The sequence below is a fragment of the Trichoplax adhaerens genome, genomic scaffold, assembly GCF_000150275.1.
Source record: "Trichoplax adhaerens TRIADscaffold_5 genomic scaffold, whole genome shotgun sequence".
Lineage (NCBI taxonomy): Eukaryota > Metazoa > Placozoa > Uniplacotomia > Trichoplacea > Trichoplacidae > Trichoplax > Trichoplax adhaerens.
The window spans coordinates 4255963-4278555 of record NW_002060947.1 but is presented as its reverse complement, the minus strand read 5'-3'; the positions used below and the strand labels follow the sequence as shown (position 1 = coordinate 4278555).

The window sequence follows — 22593 nt, the reverse complement described above, 5'->3', positions numbered from 1 at the left end:
ATACGTTTTCCTATACTTAAATTATAGTTATACATGAATGGCTACATGAATTAGTGCTTAAAAGGATAAAAGCTTATCGTTTTATTTCAATCCTATAAATAAAATTCCGATAGAAATTGTAACATTAAGTTAATTGACATTTTACAACAGAAATATTGCTCAAAGCCTAAACTAAACTTTAGAATATGAATGCGTTACTTTATCTTTCTCCTTCGTCTTTTAATAAATTTATTCATGTTGGCAGTAATATAAAGAGTGCAGTAATAAAGAGTAAAGTCACTAAATAAATTGTTTCTACCTGTATTTGTATAGAGTCTCTCTACAGTGTCTTTCAAGTTTTAAATTTCGAGATGTAACAACGTATCTACTTTCAGCTTGATACTTTACCATGATATTGGATGTTTACCCGTAATAGACAAGAGCTCTAATTCGAAACGACCAGATCTAATCTTAGAGCAATAAGACCCATGGAACAGATCACAATATAAAACATAATTATGTGTGTACACTACTCTGTAGTTTACTGCACATGATACTGTAAATAATAAAAAATTTGTTATGTAATGTCTTTATATAGTTAAGCGGTAGATATGTTTTAATCAAAAAATCCTGCTCTATAAGCCTAAAGTCTCCACTTTACACGCTTATTTTCCCCAGGTGATTACCTACTACGAAGGCACTGAATCAGAATCACGATATACGCCTATATATTTCGTGACAATAATTACGTATTAGTCTTAAGTGCAAAGATTTTAAGTTGATGCAAAGTCCGATAAATTTAATACCGATTTATGTAAATCTTCTCCACATCAACCTACAAAGCAGCTAACTCTAGACAAATTTATTAAATAAATAATAATGTAGACAATTTAAAAGATGATATATTCTCGTATGTAGGAAAACCTGAAGACCTGTCGAATAATAAACCCATATCACTTCGCTCCCAAGGTGGGCTCATTAAAAGGGCGGTTACGATAATAATATAACAATTATTATTACGATTCGTTGCAATTTGGTTCTAGAATGATGGACCGTAATGCTAAAGATAGACCATATACATGAATGTATTGATAATGATTCTTAATCAAGTTTTTATCTGTCTATTAAACCTTTGCTTATTATTGTACTATTAATCTGCATTTGCAAAGAGAAATTAAACGTCTAAGAGCAGATCATCAAGTTCGTCCTCATCGACATTTGCCTAGTACAGTGTGACACAGCCTCCTATCGTCAGGAGGCTACGGTAACAGCACATCTTCTCTAGACCAAACTTCAAAAAATTTTTGAAAGACAACTAATTCATAGTGCAGTGAAATAAAAAATAATTAATTATCTATGCTAAAATAGTTTATAAATAAAAATAATTATCTATATAACGGTGTACAACATCACAGATACGCACACTATTGATATGTACCAAATTATCTTACTAATAAAATAAGATAAGAATTCGGCTATAAAAAGTAACTCTATGGCAAATGGTAAACCAACTAAATATATATTGTAATGAATGGATGGCAACGGAATATTATTTTAGACTTATTTTCATTGGTTTCATTATGCCAGGTTTAAATTACCTTAGCAAGCGGAAGGTAAACACAATATAACATAACTTCTAAAAAAATAATCAAACTAATAAAGAAATAGCAAATGCTGATCTACACTACAATGTTACTTCATTTCGCAGTAATAAGTAATCCATGGCCGGAAATTATCAATTATGTAACAGCTTCATAGATTACATAATTTTAATAAATGTAAAAACAGTTTTACTACGAATGATTGATCATTTTCATCTATAAAATGGATAGACGTCCTTTACTTACAGTTTCATGGTTTCGACTGCTTTCTCTTCTTTTAGGCGCCATTGATTCGAAAATTCTTATTGCTGTTTCGTGTACACATTCTCATAAACTACTAAATTTCTGTATTTTTTTATTGCGGCAGTTTGATTTTTGAAGTTATTACTGTTACTCTTACAATACAAAAATCAATTTAGAGAATTAGACTGTAAAACTTAGTAATATTCGTACACTTCAATATGCTAATAAATATAAATCTTGCCTATAGGGTTGCATTGATTTTATCAAATTTAATTGAGTTAATACATACTGTAGTTTCTTTCACTTAATCCTTGACAGTTAGTAATATTCCTATAGCTATGTAATAGTGACGGGATTTACATAAGCACTATTAATTTAGAAGATAAGGAATATCGCATATACTTCCTGCGGTTAGTGATAAATATAATGCTAATCTATATACGGTACATAAAGTTTTAATTTGCTTCTTAGCTTGCAGGGAACTACCTACATCTGTTTCCTCTACTTATTACTAGATAAAATCAGAAATCGAAATTATTATTAAATTGTGGTAATTTCTTCTTACTTTTTCCTTGGTAGAAAATAATCCACACAGTAGAAATTTTACTGAAAATAATATCAGCTTCAAAATAGAATACAGATTAAATCAGAACATATAACTATGAATAGGTTTATACGTAAATCTTCAGCTTTGCCCCGTTTAACAAAAAGGTGATTATGGTATAAGGCAATAATATTGCAAAATCGATGCCAAAATATATTAAATGATATAATCTATAGGCAATAAGTTTATTAATTCGTTAGACATATGCTTCAAGCACATTAGTAAATATGAATTTATCTATCTCCTATAAAATTTTTATCAATTATATACTGTAATAGGACTGATTAATAATTGTAAATTTCCTATAGAGTTTCATATCGGTAAAATTAGAACAAACATTCTACCGTAGCCATTTAGTAGAACAAAATGACGGACAAACACCATTTAAATTTAGGAAATCTCGTGAAAACTAGTAGCTTGCTCACTTACTATGCTTCATATACTATCTTTTATTTTAGCTGATCATAGACAAGTAGAGTGAGTCCGCAGTAATATTAAGTTGCACTTTTACTATGTCTTAACTTGCACCATAATAGCTTGTAATTGGGAACCTTCATTAATGGTCAGTCGAAAACTCCATCATAATATGACTATCATTAGTATTAATCGCCATGGATGTTAGTAGCATTACCTAATTTATAAATCATTGCTATTTTTATTTTACATCATATGGAAAACTTTTATGTAGTCTATTAAAATTGCAGTTTATAACACATTAAGTAATTTGAGGTTGGCTTCAGGATTTATATATTTAAAAATATGATTTCAAATAGGGTCCGACTTTGAAGCTATAACTGGTGGTTAAGGCACAACCTTGCCATTATTTATAGCGACGAGTAGTACCTGAGTACTATATTCGTATTATGATATTCCTCAGATTCTTTACCTAAGTACTTCTTGGTAAAGAATACTTTTACTAGAGGAGTTTCACCCAACTCGTTCTTAGTGAGAGATACTATAAATTAAATAATTTTTAATAGATTCTATTCATCAATACTCTTATAATCACAAATGTAACACTATCTACTTGTAAATACTAATGTCTTACCTTACTACTACTTTGATTGTTCAACCGATCTGATTTGGTTGTAAAAAATAACTGGTAAGTGCTACTGAGCACTATGCTTATGAATTTCAGTAAATTAAGTACTAAATGGGCGATACTGAAAGTACTTAAAATATCACAATAGTTTTCAACAACTATGATAGCAGTAGAATGGTATCACTACATATCCAATAATCTATGTCAAGAGTAGCAGAATTCAAATGAAAAAGAACCAGTAAGAGCGTAAAACAAACAGGCTTGGATGAGTTATACAATCGAAAGATTAGAGCTTATTCAAAACATTTCGAATACCGATCCCCTTAAATTTAGCTAACTCCAGTTAATAATTACCTTAATTAACCAGTATTAGAATTGTTCTAGGGCGATAGTATGAATTCAGATTTCACCCTTAAGACTTGATGATAGTAGTTACATTACCTTAGCTACTAAAGGATAACATAATATATGCGCTAGTACGTATTAAGACTGCAGATTTTAAGGCTAAGCAGAAATAAAAATTAGGCGTACTGGGTCGGTTACCGTGTTATAAATTGAAAATATCACCATCTTATTGAAGTCTTTTCTTGGCAAAAATAGCAATTACAAATAGTACTGTAGTAGTACAAATATTTGTTATTAATCCTAAATTTCAATCACCAATTGTTGCGATTGAGAGAAAGAACGATCGTTTATTTCGCTTTACCTCTCTCGATACTTTTATGTTTTAAATTATGTTACCCCTAAAATTTTATCCTCACTTGTGTAAATGACATTGCTATCATATCAAAATAGGCCATACTCTTGATTATATTATTTTATTAACCGGTTTACTGTGTTAAATTATTTGCTTGTACAAGTATGCCACTTAACTGCTTTATTGTATATGTTAATTGATTCCTTCATTTCCCTTCTACTAGCTGGCTCCCTTTACTATGGTTGATAACGCCAATATTTTTCTACATAACTTTATAAATAATCAATTAACAGTTTTGTAATACTATATGTATTGAAGTTTTGGGTAATTTAATTGTTTAATTTTCAAAATTAGTCTCAATTGTTAATGCGATAATGCCAATATTTGAAACTAACATGGAATATATCCTATCTGAAGAATATGCTGACAATAATTAATTTACGAAATAAGTACTACACTTCAGTTAAGAGTTGACAAAAATAAAATATGACACTTCTTCGATAATGTGAGGCTGTGTTCCAAGATGTTTGCTTACTTAAAATGAATTCTAAATATTCATTTCTCAAATATTCATCAGCTTTATTACTTTACTGTTCTAGATGATATAAAATATAGCTTATAAAAATCATAGTTTTGTAGCATGAAAAACAAACAGTTATTTCAGTAGGACCTCTTTGCAAGCGCAAAGAGGTGTACCCCATTATGATATAGATAGACAGTTTAGCTAAGAAACAGCCATTGCAACCCATCACGGATCATACCAATGATAAACTTTCAAGATTATAATTTCTTAAATTGTAATTACGTAATATACCAAATGGTAATTTTAATCAAACAGTTTGATCCGTACACTGTCTTTTGTAAAATTATTTTAACAGATAAATCAAATAATCCATGCGCTTAGTATATTATTTCAACATCGGGTATCAATCCAGGTATTGTCAGCACTTCATTAGGCTTTTGGATAGCAGCCTGTTTTATTGTCGATGAATGAGGAATCAATTTGAAATTATTTGGTTCTAGAGACCGGCCAATATGAGATGACCTAGGTGGTACCATTAGTTTATTGCGATCTAGTTTAGCTATTGTTACTTTTCTACGCGGTAATTTAATTTCACGCTGCTTAGTAAGTGCAATTTTATGTTTTTTCCGTGTAGCTTGTGATAACTCTATTGGTTTTGTCTTGCTCGATACTGATAATGCTTTTCTCTCCTTCTTTCTTCTGAGTAAAATTTCTACGAATTTAGCTCTTATATTGGCATCGAATTGAAGGTAAATAAACGGATTAATTACTGTAATACAAATGCTGGTTCCAAGCGAACAAAATAAGAAGATAAATATTATTGGATCCTTGTTACGAATTGTGATAACCGATTGACGAGTTATTGCCATTCCAAAGACACCAGCATAATAAGGCCAAGTCGTTAAAATATAACATAATGTAATGGTCATAAGTATCTTATTAAATTTTTTCTTTTTAGCTTCATGATCTCGCTGTGAAAATGAATTTTCTCCAGGCCTAACGTAATGCTTCTGATGGTGGACAATTCGCCAATAAATAACTGTTATAGTTGTGCATGGTATAACATATTGCAGGATGCAGAATAAGATAATAGTTATGGGAATAAATAGATGATCTTTAATATCAGGTATATCGCAAAGAGTCGTATCAGCGTGAGTTACCCCAATATAAGGAGCAAGGATAATATTAAAGGCAATAGATAAACTCCATGATATAATTTGTCCAATAAAAAATGCTCGCCGACGATGGCGTTGATGATATCCCGAGAATGGCTTGACAATGGCGTAGTAGCGATCAATAGCGATTAAAAATAAATTATTCATGGAGATACCATTAAATGTAAAGACTAAATACATGATGAATTGGCAGAGTAATTTACCCGATTGATAGGGAAAATTTTGTGTAATGAGAGAATAACCAATAGCAGCAGTTAAACTAGATAAAGCATCAGATATAACTGAAATACGGATTAACTTATAGGGAATACATTGAAAAGCGCTACCTTGTAATAAAACGTAAAGTAAGAAGATGTTAATTATAAATGCGAAGGCAAATACCGGAATTAATGCCAGACTGGTGTAATAGTAAAGGGCGATACCAAGATCGAAAGTTTTATTAATTATAGAATCATTCATGATTAAGATTTACAGCTATCTAACGGCAAGCATTTAAATCTGACATTGAACACGTCCCTTTTGACTTACTATTACAGAGTAATTACTGCCAGTAAACTGAGAGAAAGTTCTACAGAAATAAAATTAAATTTATTTCTGAATCATCATTAGGTAACATTCAGAGATTTTTTCCGACAGAGTTAGGGTGACACCGTTAATAAACTATCAATCGTACCATAAAATCCTAATCAATCTTTAAACTGATTACTTTTATATTTCTATATATTTCTTTGTTTTTACAATCAGATGTTACAATTAAAATACTAAGATTCTTCTTATCATTATTTAACAAAAAATTGAATAGCTATTAACAGTAAATAAAATTGAGTTAAGTTATCTTTTTCATTTTATATTTCTCTTACAATAATACTTGTCCTTATAACAATTCTCGACTTGAAGATCAATCCAAAACTGCTCTAAACAATGATCATGATCAGCTGTCATCGATTCAAATATCCTACCATTACTTATACCAAAATTCAACCTGAGGGTTTTAATACCCATCAGACCAATAGAACGATATTTCTATGACATATTTTGCCTTAAATTAGCTGATGATAAGTATGAATTTAATAAAGTAATCATTACATCTGTCGACCGTTATAGTAGATGGCCTTCTCATTCAACCTACTTCACGTAAATCACTGCGGGTCATTATATAATTATCAATAGTTTCTATATTGAAACAATTAAAATTTGAATAGTAATAATAACCTGAAATTTTTACATTTTAATAAGAATTAGGACCAATATTTTTGTAAGTATTGTCCCAAGGAATTGATCACCACCCTTTTTGTTGTTTAGCTTAATCATGTTTGATATTTGAATTGTGTATTTGGTATAGCTACCTAAGCGTAACTAAAATTTTGCAATGACTACAAATTATTATAATCATCACTTCCGAAATTTAATTGAAGTTGCTACACAAATCAAAAATATTTTAATTCATGTATTACGTAATAAAATTATTATTAAGGATTCGTTAACTGTAACAAATATGTAATTGAAGTAGTATCATTGGATAAGAGAATAATTAAAAATTGCATTTTATTATTGATACAAACTTATTATAATGCACACCCACATAAATAAAGTTCGTACTGATTATCTTCATTATATATTTTTCATAGATAAATTGATTTTTCCAAAAAGCTCTGCAGAAAATTTTATCTGAGTAGATTATTTAAATGACTAGAAACTTAAATTTCGTACTATCCCGTATTATTAAAGAGAAAAAAGTTTAAAGTTATCGGTACGAAACATTTATCTATCCTGCAGTGACAATGTGCTGCTTGCTATATTGCAGTATCGTTCATGGAATTGCCTCTAGTTAGCCTGAATAATACTGAGAATGAAAATTTCTCACAATTTGACATTTACAAATCATTTCCGATATAAGTAAGACTAAAATTAGTTCCATGATTTACATACAGCGTTTTGATTTGCAACAGCATCATTCGGTGCATTTTTGCTCGATATCTTAATGATATAATCACTTTACGATGGTATGCAGTCACCATACTCGTTCGTAGAAGAGGATTTAGTGTTGCTATAATAATAACAACATTGCCTGTACGCGATGGGCGGTATGTCTAGCTGTTACTGATATTACTTTGCTAAATTAGACGGGAAACGAGCTGACTTAAATTATAAACTATTCATCATGATTGCTATTACATAAAGATTACATCGAATTTATGCTTTATTTCGTTCACATGAATTAATCAAATATCTGATCTAATCACAGTATTTATTTCTTATTCCAAATGTTAATACTAACCTATGAACGACATATTGATGCCTTAAAGAGCGAATTACTTTTTATTTTAGTATATCAGATAACCTAGGCAATATCAATAAAATATACTGCACTAGCAACGAACTAATTATGTACTAAATAAATCTTTTGAAAACTAAAGAAGCTCGTTGTTGTTGTAGTCTAAACCGATAAACAAATTGATCAATGAAACTAACTTTTGGATTATCTCTATTATCTTATGTCTAATAACACAGACGATACCGCGTCGGCAAGATTTATTTTGTTGGCTACGAATTCAATGCAAACTAAGTACTGTACGTGTATATCATTTTAAAAATTGAGGATGTTTGTTACTAACGTTAATGCTAAAACAAAAGCATTACTAAAACTAATTAAACAATGTAATTAAGAGAAGAATTTATTTCTTGTGTTGTAGCTATTAATAAAATATCTATTACTTAATTAGTTCTAAAAAAATCTTCTGTAAACGTCATCAGGAGCATTATAATCTAGCAATTGTAACAACCCCAATATTATCAATTTCTATACGTATGCTGCCTGAAAATATTTACGCATGTATCGCTGTATGATTTCTTTGATTGGAATCGTTACCAGGTAACTTAATCGATAGCTATAAAATCGATTTTCAAATTTGGATTATTCGGGTGGCCCGATTAACAATACAGATTATTCTTGACTATTGGAAAATATAGTAACATTTCACGTAAGGCAAAGTGAATCATATTTATTGCTACCAGGGTATGATACGAAGAATTTTAGAGGTGTAATGGAACAATTTAGCTTCATCATTTTTATTCTTATTAGGGCGGAGTAGTCGGTATTTTTTAACACAGTATACTCGTAAGCCATATTTAATTATCGGATGCAATCATTCTATTCTCCACCTAAGACAATACACATATTGTAAGTTATAGTAATGCGGATATATCTGTCGACTGAATATTACTACGCGAATGATGGCGTAGTAATATTCATTCGACAGATATATCCGCATTTATCTCTTTCTTAATATCAAGTCGACTGAACATTACTACGCGAATGATGGCGTAGTAATATTCAGTCGACAGATATATCCGCATTTATCTCTTTCTTAATATTAAGTCGACTGAACATTACTACGCGAATGATGGCGTACTAATATTCAGTCGACAGATATATCCGCATTTATCTCTTTCTTAATATTAAGAATCGCTTTACTTAGTAATATTGGAAAATAGTGTGAGACTGGAACAACGTTAAAATGTTGGTGATAACACAAAAGACTGTCCTAGAAATATCTAAATTACGGTACTTTTTTACGCTAACACAATTTCATTCTCCTATTCCATAAATATTTACGAAATTCTGCTAATGGTAAGACAGAAAATTAATTGATAGTTGTATTATGAATTCTATTTCATGTATAAAGTAGAAAGAATGAAACCTTTGGTACGAGCACCTAGTATGAAATTAGCGATATCAGCGTAAATTGTCAACTTTGTAAGCGATTTTAGTTCTGTAATTCATGGGAAAGCATGATTGAGAATCTGAAAAGTAGCTAGAATAGCAAAGTAATATTACTGTATGACAATTATAGCACAAACATGGCCATTACGAAGAAAAGATGTTAATAGTATCTTTATAATTGACATTGATTTATTTTCAACCCATTCGATTATATTCTTTACATAAACACTTTCGTAACAATGAAAGTAACGAGTTTCCTGCTGGTATTTTACCATTCGTTTTCAGTAAGTACTTTCAATTATAACTAACAATCAGGATGCCTTTGACTTATACGTATAATACGGTACATCTTAGCAAACATGGTTTATGTACAAAATTATCAGGATAAAAATTAAATAAAATAATGTACGAGTTGATATTATATTGTAGGCTCTCGTTGTTGAACGTATGACGTTGTAAACGTAGCCACGCTATATGAACCAGAATTTATCAGTCATTACTCTGGATAAGTATTCTCCCTTAAAGTAGGACGTTGTCTGTTATATTAAATTGTAAGCAACGTCATAACATGACAGAAATGAAGACCTAGAAGTTTGAAACTTGGGATGACGAAGACAGTTTCAGTGAAGGAAGATAGCGGAAATGAAGCATTACAGTTATACAGCGTACAGTATAAAATCCGTAAGCTGAAATATTATTAATAGAATTTGGACTTTCTACGTTGCGTTGATTACCCTACTATGACTGATCACACTGTAAGCTAGGTAAATAAAGTAAGTTCGTTGGCGTTTCTTTTTCAATATATTTTGACTGATCACACTGTAAGCTAGGTAAATAAAGTAAGTTCGTTGGCGTTTCTTTTTCAATATATTTTGAGTGATCACGCTGTAAGCTAGGTAAATAAAGTAAGTTCGTTGGCGTTTCCTTTTCAATATATTTTTTCTATTTGGGCCCACCACGTCACGTTTAGCCCTTGTCTTCCAGTGTCCTTGACCAAGACAAAAATACAGGATTTGACTGAAGTCTTTATGGTAGTCCTGCAAAAACTTCATCGTGTGAACGTACCTAAATTACGGTCGAACACTGCAAGTACAGTACAGTACACTGCAAGTGAGACTGTAGAACCTGGCATACTGTACACTGTACAGTACAGTGGTTATAATGTTGTTCATTTGCTAATGATAGGCTGTGCTGCATTTCAACGGGAGCTCATTTAATGCTCGTGCAGCGGATGATCTAAGGGAGTTTCTAATTACAGTACAGTACTGTACAAGTGTACAGTATACTGTACTGTAGTACAGAGGAGGGCAAAATTGATTCGACTGGCCCACTGCAGTCCATAGTAGTCCTTTGCCTAGTCATCGTGTCAGCAAGGCTTGTAGCTATTCCAACTAGAAACCACGTGATCTCATCGTCGGCTCCAGTAACTGTTGATAAAGTAATAAGAGATTAAGAGTACACTGAGTGCATGAATTACGAAAAGAAAACTTGGACTGATCACTCTTGGATGGACAGACATTTTAAACCTTCTCTCCGTCTGTCCGAGAGGATCGCACCGTAACCCTAAACCTTAACCCTAACCCGTAGTCCGTGACCTGACAGGACCATAAATTTTACTGTACTGTACAGTACTGTCCTGTACAGTACAGACCGTACGTACAGTACAAGTGTACACTGTACAGTACTCTGTACAGTTCGGTATGACTGTACAGTACAGTACGAAGTACCGTGAAATATAGTACATTGCACCGTGTGTTGCAATGCAATGTACTGTACGATACGTATGCTAATGAGTAGAACCATAATTGAAAGCACGTATGAACTGCTTATAAGGACTCAATTGATCTCCATTTCTTCACTCTGGTTTCTCTTCAGATCGTATAAATCTTTCGCCTTTTACTAAAGATTTCCGTGGAGAGGAACACAGATGAGTTTCTAACCAATTTTTTGTTGCCCCACTCTGTGGGGCTCTTAACAAATCAAGAAAGAACATGATAAACAGCTTAATAGCTGTACTGGACAGTAATTTCAAATCATGCATCTGTGAGTGTTCTACAGTACTGTAGTGCGATCTGCTGTACGGTACTGTAACTTTAGGACACTCCACTTTACGCCGGCATGAACAGAAATAATGTACAGGACATTCACCGTCAAGCTTAGAACATACTGTACAATGTACATGTACCATATTTATCTATTAACATGATTTACTAGATACATCAAGTCCATGCTATTAAGTTTACTTTACTCTCGTACCTATCCTACTTTACCGTTTATGACTATACCTATACTGTTCACGCACGTGCTAAAATTGATATTTTCTCTTTGCATTAAGGGAAATCACAGCTTTGTATTGACTACATGCTGAATTTCATATTCTAAGCTACATGAAATTAATGCTAATTTAGGAAAATGTCAATAAGTAGTCGTAGTCAAATCAAGTAACGAAATGCTCCAAAAAGCACAACACAAACGAAAGTCACCATTAATTTAGAAATCAATAAAGTTATTTTCCAGCTTTAGCGCACATACGTAGGCCATTCAGATGTACGCATAGCAGCCATGAGATCTAATTTAAGAGGCAGATTAGCTAATTTTATCTTTAGAACTATTACAACAAGTATCCCATCAAACATTTAATAGCTCATTATAGGATAAACCCCCGTTTCAGACTATTTGCAGTGAAACCTATCGATTATTTCAACACCTAATTTATAAACATCATGTCCAAACTATCGTTATGCTTGTGAAGACACGCAAAAATTTTATCTCAAAATTAAGGTATCAATAATAATACTATTTGTAATTTTGTTATAATTTTATTTTAATAGAACTTGTTTATAAATGCTGATTTTTAATATCAACTTTTTCAACAAAATGAAAGACTTCTTATTATTGTCAAAGACTTGCTTCTATCTATCAATAAACATACTTAGCCGCACTATCTGTACACAAATGGCATAAAGTAGTAATTACTAATTTAAATTAAACAGTATCGTAAATTGAAAAATGAATTTCGGTATGGTGTTATATATAATAATTGTTTGGTTTAAAAATACATCAATACTGTATTTTATATTTACTTTACATTCTCTCTACAATTTTGTAACCAAAATATAGACTGTTAGTTGATATTCTATACCGTCATTGATCAATGAAGATGTTATGGTTTTAATCACTGCTGTAATTATACTATGTGTTACCTTAATTTCATACTTGTTGTTGGAGAGGATATAAATATACTACAATGATCACTATCATCCCTATCCTAGAGAACAACTTTCTTGTATTACGTGTATTGATCAATATCCTTTGCTATTTGCATAACATGATAATCAACCAGTTAATAAGCCTTTCCAATAGCAGATATTGAATATAAAGGGGAGCATTATTGTATCCTATCGCTACGCTCAAATTCTACGTATTTCCTATAACCGAGAAGAATTTGTCATATCTGTAAAGTGATATTGAAAAGAAGATGAGCTATCTATTAATATAACGTTAATCAAATATAATTTCTTACAGTCATGACCATACCTATTTCTTCAATGACAATGTCCATTTATGAAGTGGATAAAGAAGTAAGCATTATAGTCGCTAATATTATAGACTAAAAACTTGATAATAGCCATACAAACTACATACTGAATGATAGCTTTATGAACAATTTTACTATTCATCCAAATCTACTAATAAAAGCTTTTATAGAATTCTATCGTAATGATTTAAAAAGAAAAGAGTAAAATTTTATTGAACTGTTCAAGTTGGAACTAATGCCGGTTACATGATGACAATAAAGGGGCAGGTCAGCAATTTTATTATTAACCGACTCTAAGAGAAAATTATATTAAACTATCATTCATGTTGGTTGCTTTCAATGAATCGTTAACTAGATAGGTGGCAACCTTGAGATCAGAAGAATAGACTATTTTAGAATCTAGAAAATAGCAGATTCTGTACTAACAATAGCAAAAAGAATAATACAATTCCTGCCTTATGCACACTAGGTATTTTATTGCTTTGATCAATAGCTTAAGACGACAAATCTATTCTCTAAATAATTATTTATTTGCTTTATACAATAAATAACATCTGGCTTCCTCTGTCTGTCTAATAACATTAACCAATTTGATGAAGTAGTTAACTAGATATTATCATATTTAGTAGTTGTACTAGACTGTTGTCCCATACAGCTAAAATTGTAAAGGACTAAGGTAGTATTCAATTTTTAAGCCATTGCGTAGACATGTCGAATATGTCGGGAAGCCATCTGCCATATTAAATTATATACATTCTTTTTTGACGCTATTCCATATCTTAATTTGCAGATATATATAAATTTTCTTGTAAAATTTTATTTTACTTCTTTACGAGCTGTCATTATTTCCTTCCTATTTTCTCCGGATCGGTTTATCTTTACTGTATATTGCATGATTACTTGATACAACAATTATTTGTTGACTCTTGTCTCTGCGCTGCCATATTCTAACAACTAAACTACTAAGGTAAAGTACTACTGAATGTTTATTCTTATTATCTCGTTCATTTTACGTTCCCTGCGAATACAGCAAGTATCACATAACTTTTACCAAGGCAATTACATCTACCTAATAACTATCTACAATATTACATCGAAATTTGCTTCGATTAGAAATGCTTGTTGACTTAAAATTCTATCAATATTACTATAGCTTATGCGATGGGGCCTTACATTAACATTTAAAGAGTCATTGGACTTTTAAACAAGCTAAATTTACTATTAAAATCGTTCATTAAAGCTCTTTTCCATGGTTATTCGTTAGCATCAACATTACTTTAAACCTTAAAAATGGCCAATTGAAATAAGTTTAATAAACTTACCTACGGTAGGTTGTAGTATGTATAAATTCTATGCATTACACTAAAAAAGGTAACAATCCATCCTAATGTTTGTTACAACTTTATGCTCAAACCCTTAAAATCGCATATAACAACATAGAAACATTGATATTTTTAATTGTATAATAAATACTATTACTTTAAAGTGAAGGACCTATCATTTCGTTAGAAAAATTCAGTGACTTAGCGAGTAATTTTGGTATCATTTTCTAATCTTAGAGGCTTAGATCAAATACAGCAAAAAACATTATTTATCGAATCCAACTAGAATATTTTTCGATAACAGCTTGCCTTAAAACCCCGCTTTTTTCTAAAGAGGTAAGAAAAATATTAACGTAATATTCTAGTTGATCAATGCTGATGTTATATTAATAGGCGTTATATAGACTAGCATTAAAACGATACCTTAATCTTAATACGTATTATACCGTACTTGTGCGTTTTAAAACTAATAAGGATAGCTTTTCAGTTATTTTTGCAAACGGATGTTGAATTTTAGACATTTGTCAGCTTACTTAAGAGAACTTCATATCTTCTCAAGTTAATGTGATCCTCTTCAAAATAAACATACTTGCAAAAGTTATCCATAATAAGTATGATACACGTATATGTGTAGGACGTGAAATATACTGTACAGCGGAGCTTCTATTAATTAAATACTACTACTTCTCTTACTAGAGTCATAAAGGTTTTGTCGAAATTATAACACTAACTGCAAAAGTTTTGGTTGTTATATCGTTTGTAAAATTTTTTTTATTAACATTATTAATAAAAATCTGACTTTAGGTTTATTTGTCGATAAATTTAAGCAGCTTATCACACTATTTTAAAGGGTATTTATAATAACTCCTTTTCTAGACCCCCACAACACTAAAGACTGTCCTGCAGTAAATCTTTGATAAATTACCCGTAAAGTTTGTCGAGAATTGACGGTAAAATTACTAATCATTTATTTATAATCAAAAGTATTCTATATATGAAGGTGGTATGAAGCAAATATGTATTGAAGATAAACGAAATAGGCATCTTTTAAGGAAGCGATGAAATTCTATTAAAGATCATATAAAGCTTATCCCGTAGCAGTTAGTAGCAACGCAGTAGAAATTTTTGCATAGATCTATCTAAAGTTTAGATCGAGAAAAAAAAGAAAAGCTTTTTCTAGTTGAAATTATTCAATTAATTTAAGTAATTTCCTATACTCACAGTAAGAATAATCTAAAGAAATTATGACTCTAATAATAGAGGCATAAAACCGATTGAAGATTTAAGCTACCGGTACTCGAGAATTGAACATTTTTATTTTATACCGAAGAATCTTTCATTTGCCTTAACATAGTTAAATCCTGTGCTATGAATCATTGAATTTAACTTCAGTAAAGAATCTAAAGACCATATACAATAATATAGTTGACATTTTTATGGATAGAGATACAATAGACAATTGTACCGTGCACTATACTATACGTATGTGAGAAAAATCTCGTTATTGATCCCTCTTTAAATTCTCCCTAATATCCTTCGAAAATACCCCAAGATTTATATACGTACTTTATATTCATGATCGATAAGTTTTGTTATCGTTTATTAATATGAATTTTAATATGCATATTGAAAAATAAGTAGTACGGGAATATTATTCAACCATGTTTATAATCCAATAAGCAGGAAAAATTTAAATTAATTTCAGGTCTTATTTTCCATTTTTAATGATTTATTAAAATTCTCCTTATAAAATTGTTTTCATAAGACTGTTTAGAAGCTTTTCTTTCATTTCTATAATTGGTTTATTTTAATAATATTTATTAGGTCACTTAATGAGTTTATCCTTCATTTTTATTAAAGTCTATTAAAGTGACATTTAACGTACAGTAGCCGAAAATTGGGCATTTATAAGATAATGATTTACTAAAAGGAAGGTGAAAATGGCAGTTATTACCTCACCCTTTCTTTAGCAAATTTCTTTAATTTTATGACTCCGGACTACTGCTGTACACCTATATGTGTCATTATCGAAGTTATAACTTTTCTTCCCGTAATGTTGGCATATATTATAGCTATAAATTTATTCGTTACTTTTTCCTTCATTAAAATTTAGCTCTAGCTACCCAACTGTTATTAAGCCAACTTAAAGTAAAGATTACTTTTATATTATTCCAAGGAGAAAAAAGAAAGATGGTAACAACTAGTCGTGATCATGTCGTCCGCCATGGTGATAAACACGACTCGATTTGTAAAAATGAACTCAATCAGGAAATTATTCATTCTTGGCATCCCGCAGATCATTCCAAAAATATTTACATTAAAGACGATGACCCATTAACCTTTTATCGAAGGCCAGCTCGTCGATCAACCGATGCTATTAGAGGTAGATATGGCTATACTCATGGCCATCATGCTTGGAAATTAAAATGGTTAACTCCACGAGGTAGCCATGCAGTAGCAGGTGTTGGCTCAAAAGAAGCCATACTACATTGTAAAGGTTACACAACATTAATTGAGCAAGACCCTAACGCTTGGGGCTGGGATATTACTAACAAGATTAGCTATAGTGCAGGAAAGAAATCATTAACTTGCTATCCGTCTATGGCTCTTGATTACCAAGCACCGAGTGAAGTTATAGTCTATCTGGATATGGAAAATGGAACATTAGCATTTGAAGCTGAGGGTAAATATCTTGGTATCTGTTGTACTGGGCTAGTTGGAAAATCTCTTTATCCAATGGTTAGCGAAGTCTATGGCAATGCAGAAGTTTCAATCATTTATCTTGGTAAGTTTACTGTCATTCTTGGTAACCTTAAATAAGTATTTAACAAAGTAATCCTAAAGCATTATGAACTATCCTGTTATTTCAGGATAGCTTTGATTAAGCTAATAATAATTCATATAGTATGTCGTTTAGTAAGGACATTAATTCATGAAGATATTCTATCCTCATAATTTACTCAAATTATTGATCATCAGGCAACCGTCGGCCAGGTCAAGAAATGGCCAATCTATATACATGGAATCCAGATGATTGTTCAGTTAATATTCATGTTCTGGACGATGATCTTCATGCTTGTCAGAGGCAGAAAGCAGTCCAATCAACTGATGCTATTCGATGTAATCGAAGCATAGAGAATGGTAGACATGTTTGGCAATTAACATGGCAAGGAGATTTAGGTTAGTATCTTTTCCGTTAATTTCTTGCTGAGTTCTATCTTAAAAATAGATTTTATGTCATCTGCGTCCTCTATTTGATCCTGAATAGCTTTATTATCAAGTTCAGTTTTGAACGTAATTATCCCTATCCCGAAAACGTGTTGGAGTGGTATCACTGTAAATTACTGCTACTAAATTTGAATTAACGAATCATAGTAGTTAGTTTCAATCTTTCTAGGCAATACATATAGCATACCCGATATCACAATCAATAGATTAAGTCTGTTGTGATAATAATTATGAATCAGTCATACTCCATATACGAAAACGTTAATTTACATACGTTATCTTTCGTAAATTATTAACCATTGCATGCATCATTATACGAGTAATGTGTATTTTGCTATGGTAAATCCATTTGTTATGTTAACACTACTGTCATTTTGTACTTCGTTTCTTTCTGCTAATGGCGATGATAAATTACATTTTATGATTGCTGTAATTTAAGGCTTCGATTTTCAAATCTGTTTCAGTCATTTATTAATCAATGATCAGCATGCACATACGTAAATCGAGTCTTCTAAAGTCTAGTCATTTTAATACCATATATTAAACATGTAATGAACATAGTGGAATTGATGAATTATTCTTGAGAAATGGTCGCAAATCTCTATTTGATGATATCAAATAAACATAGTATCACTATTTATCATGTAATCTTTTCTCTTTATAAAACATACCATACATATAAATTTTTACTTCAGTCCTTGTCTTTCAATAATGTTGCTAGTTCATGTTACTGTGAATCTATTTTGTTGATCAATTTTGAATCAAGAGTGGCCTATTTACTATCGGCTCTGGTATAGAGTAGTTCTAAGATATATTGAATCATTTTGATATAACGACCATAGATTGATCATGATTAATATTGCTTAAGGAAATGCTAAAGTAATATAGTTAAAGTTTTAATTTATTAACTAATCAAGTAATTCAGTTTCAAACAGAAATTGCTCTTAATTATTGGGATGAATTTTTAATTGATCCTATGTATGATTTTATACCTATATTTTTAGGATCTCATTCCGTTGCCGGTGTTGGTAACAAGAAAGAGTGTCTGCATTGTACAGGCTATACCAGCCTAATTGGTTGTAGTACTAATAGTTGGGGATGGAATATCAGCAAAAGAGTATTAATACATGCAAATATTGAACAAGGCCATTACCCGATGCTTAATCATTTGCATAACCAGAATCAAGATGGCGAAGATGGCAGTAACATATTAAATCAAGAATTATCTAGATTTAAGAAATTTTGCGTTATCTTAGATATGGATAGAGGAACTTTATCTTACGAAGTTAATGGTGTTAACCTAGGGATTGCCTTTCACGGACTACAAGGAAAAATTCTTTATCCTATGATATCAACAATTATTGGCGATTGTAAAGTAAGGATAGACTATCTTGGAGAACAGCCTGCAGGTAAATCTTTCTTCTAATAAATTTTATACGTTAGAATATTCTAATACTTGATTGCTACAACTTCTCCGTAAACTTTAAATGTAAAAGGAATCTGTAGTAATAGCAATATTGTGAAATGGTAAATATCAATGAAGCTAAAAAAGAGATTAATATTGACTGATTATCGCCTTTCTCTTAATATCTATTTGCCTTTATTTTTACTTTCAGCTTCGAATCCCCGAACTCCTTTACTTTTTTATTCTAGACATGGATTAAATGGCATGTTATCGTCCGATTTTACGATTGCTAGCCGTAAAAATGCAGTCAGTCAATTCGATGCTGCTACTTTTATGACAAATCGTCCTTTACAAGATAATGAATTATTTCAGTTAAGAATTGACAATGTTATGACAAGATGGAATGGGAACTTACAAATTGGTTTAACAACTGCATCACCAACCAGTTTACAATTCCCCCGCTCTTTAGTAGGAATACAACAATCTCCAAATTGGATTCTCAGCGATAAAAATCTTTATGTCCATGGTCAATGTCAAAATTACTGCCATCATCAAGGATTGCATTCTTTGAAGATGGGCGATTATTTTGGTATTAGTCGAAAGACAAATGGTCATGTTCATGCGTACATTAATGGCAATGACTTAGGTTAATTTCTCACATTTATGAAATAATCTATATTTATCGTACGTTAAAGCATAACTTACGGTAGTGGGGACTGAGATGGCATAAATTATTTTACGTTCATGTGGCATTTGAGATATATTTCAGAACGTAACTTTATGATTACATTTATCATAAAGTTCTGGTAAATTAGAAATTTTTAATGAGGAATCGTTATAAAAGTATAATTTACAAAGCGAATAGTAAACACGTTAACACTCTATTACTAAATCAAATCGAAAATTCTCGTACAACATTTGGCAATTATTACAATTCAATATGTAGTAGCTGCACATGATAATATTCACGCGAAGCTTATTAACTTGACCTAATAATATTGCTTATCGGAAGTAAATATTGATTGATGAGTTAAGTAGCTGTTGCTATGAAACATCATACCTTACTAATTTGTTATAGTATAGGTATAACTCAAATTAAATATGGCGTACTTATACTGGAGATTGTATCTATCTAAAGCAAAATACCGATTGATAATTATTAATTAGAGTAACAGTTAGGACAGAGAAATAGTTTATGTACTTGATTAACTATGGTGCCGCTGAAAAATCCGAGTTGACAAATTAATTAAATATAACTATGAACTACTTTACACTTTTAATGCATTTTCCAACGATACTGCTTATTTTGTCTTTCTAGGTGCGATAGCTACGGATGTTACTAATAACGTCTATGGCATTATTAATTTGTATGGTAACTGTGATTGTGCTACCATCGTGCCGGAAGGGAATGAAAATAGTAAGTTAATCCAAACCAGAGATATGGTTAACGATCGTAATAGAGGTTTTCCTTAGATATAGGTTGAAACTATAATGTAAATTATTAGATTAAATGTAAATGAAATAAAGAAACGCCTAGCGAATAATGTCTTTGCAACAATTACCGGTAGTATCTTTTTTATTACAATAAACATCTGCGATATTATTTAAAGATCTTTTATTCCCTATCAAACGTGCACGGATAGAAGTTTACCATAAATGTTCATTACTTTCTTTAATATCGTATTTGGTACTGTTCGAATAGACTAAAGTTTTATTTGCTTGATAGTACTTTAAACAGGGACTACTCAAGAAATGCAAGCTTTTTCTTGAAATATTCCCTGCTATAGAACTACATAGACATTGATCAAAATCTATATTATCCAATTTTCTGATTTGTATCATTCTCGCTCTTCTGTCAAACCATAAGTTCCACCGGAAATTTTAGCACATGGTAAAGATGCTATTGCAGCATATAATAAAGCTTCACAGTTTGATTGTCGAAATGTTCGTCGAATTCGCTTTGTAATCTTAAGTAAAGATCAGCTTCCCCGACAAACAATTAGTAAAATCCTGAAAGGTAATACATATCTACATCATATTTATAACTACGTTATTTCTCTGTACAAGTAGCTTAAAAGTTATAAAGTACATGGAACTGTTAAATCTACTAAATATTTATTGTAATTAATTCGTTTGTTTTTAAAATTTTCGCAATGAACAATTTTGATACTTTAGGTCAAGGTAATTTAAGTCCTTTAGTAGAAGAAGGCGGAAAAGATGCTTTGGATAAGAAATATTCGTTTTCCACCATAGAAGGTAACCTATCATGCTGTTATAAATAAAGATGTAAAATAGCTATAATCAATACCTAAAATGATGATGCAGTATTGACACTCAGAAGTCTTGCCCCTTTCGTTGTTTAAATATGCGGTATAGCGAAATTCATCTATAGTACATTCTCAATTATGATTTTATTGTCAATTAAAATAGATGAAATGGAAAAAATTCAAGAACAACTAGATCAAGCATTAGCTAAAAGCATTGTTACCAAATTAGAAAGTATAATCGATAATCAAGATATTGATGAATCTAATATGAATGTCAATGACGAAGATCGTTATATTGACGATCATGATATTTGTGATATTGAAGATGAACCAAGTTATTCTCCTAGCTGGCATTTGTCGAAGGAATTACAAACTTCCGATTCGACCCTGCAAGCTAGTCAACAGCATGAAGCAATATTAAACAGCTTAGCCCCTACAATGAAACAAATTGTATGCAAAATGATTGAAAATTGTGATATTGATAATCATGAAAAAAATAATATCGAAGTTAAGCCCAATGAGGAGATCTTAAAAACTCATGATGTCTGGGATTTAAGTGGACAACCTATACACAATTTATCTTATCGTGTAAGTTAATTGCGATCGCCAAACTTTTGAAACCATCGTTGCACTTCCTATATTTAATCGTTCACTCTAAATCAGAAATTTCCCCTTATTAGCTATTAATTTCCATTTTATTATTATCTGGATAATGTAGATGTTTTGCAACAATAAATCAATCTATATCATCGCTTTCGATTTAACCGAAGATATTGAAGAATCGGTATAGTGTCTAAAATTAAACTTTAGTCGTTTTACAATTGTACTAATTAGAATCGACATTCGTAGTGAACAATTTACTTTTAATTTATTTTTTATTTAATTATATATCCATACTAACAGAGACTACTTCTTTTAGTAGTCCCTGACACAAAAAACTTTAAGTGAATGCATATGAAGTTTAACTCAAATTATAAATTTTTTGATAGGAGGGAAATGAATTATGTGTACTGGATTTTATTTTATACTGGATGAGCTCCATTTACTCTTGCGCTGTTGGTCAAAACCCCAGTCGTAAAGCTACTCTTCTAACACCTACCGTATTTATCATTGGCATTAACAAGAATAAACTTGGTAGTAATATCACAGTAAGTCGAAAAATGTATGTAATATTATTTTGTTTATATTCGGGTAAATAATAGCTAACCTCCAACAATAAAAAATTAAGAGCATATTTAAAATTTT

At 31.0% G+C, this 22593-nt stretch overlaps 2 protein-coding genes across 2 annotated transcripts; one reads left to right on the top strand and one right to left on the bottom strand.

Moving 5' to 3' along the window:
• Positions 1-5066: 5066 nt before the first annotated feature.
• TRIADDRAFT_56556 (uncharacterized protein) lies at positions 5067-6323 on the bottom strand (the record flags this gene model as incomplete). Its single annotated transcript, XM_002112450.1, has 1 exon — positions 5067-6323. The coding sequence occupies one exon, from the start codon at positions 6321-6323 to the stop codon at positions 5067-5069; it is 1257 nt and encodes a 418-aa protein (XP_002112486.1).
• Positions 6324-16716: 10393 nt separating this feature from the next.
• TRIADDRAFT_5393 (uncharacterized protein) lies at positions 16717-17232 on the top strand (the record flags this gene model as incomplete). The annotated part of the gene is made up of 1 exon (XM_002112892.1): positions 16717-17232. A coding segment is annotated over one exon (516 nt), but the record flags the coding sequence as incomplete, so codon positions are not given.
• Positions 17233-22593: the final 5361 nt, after the last annotated feature.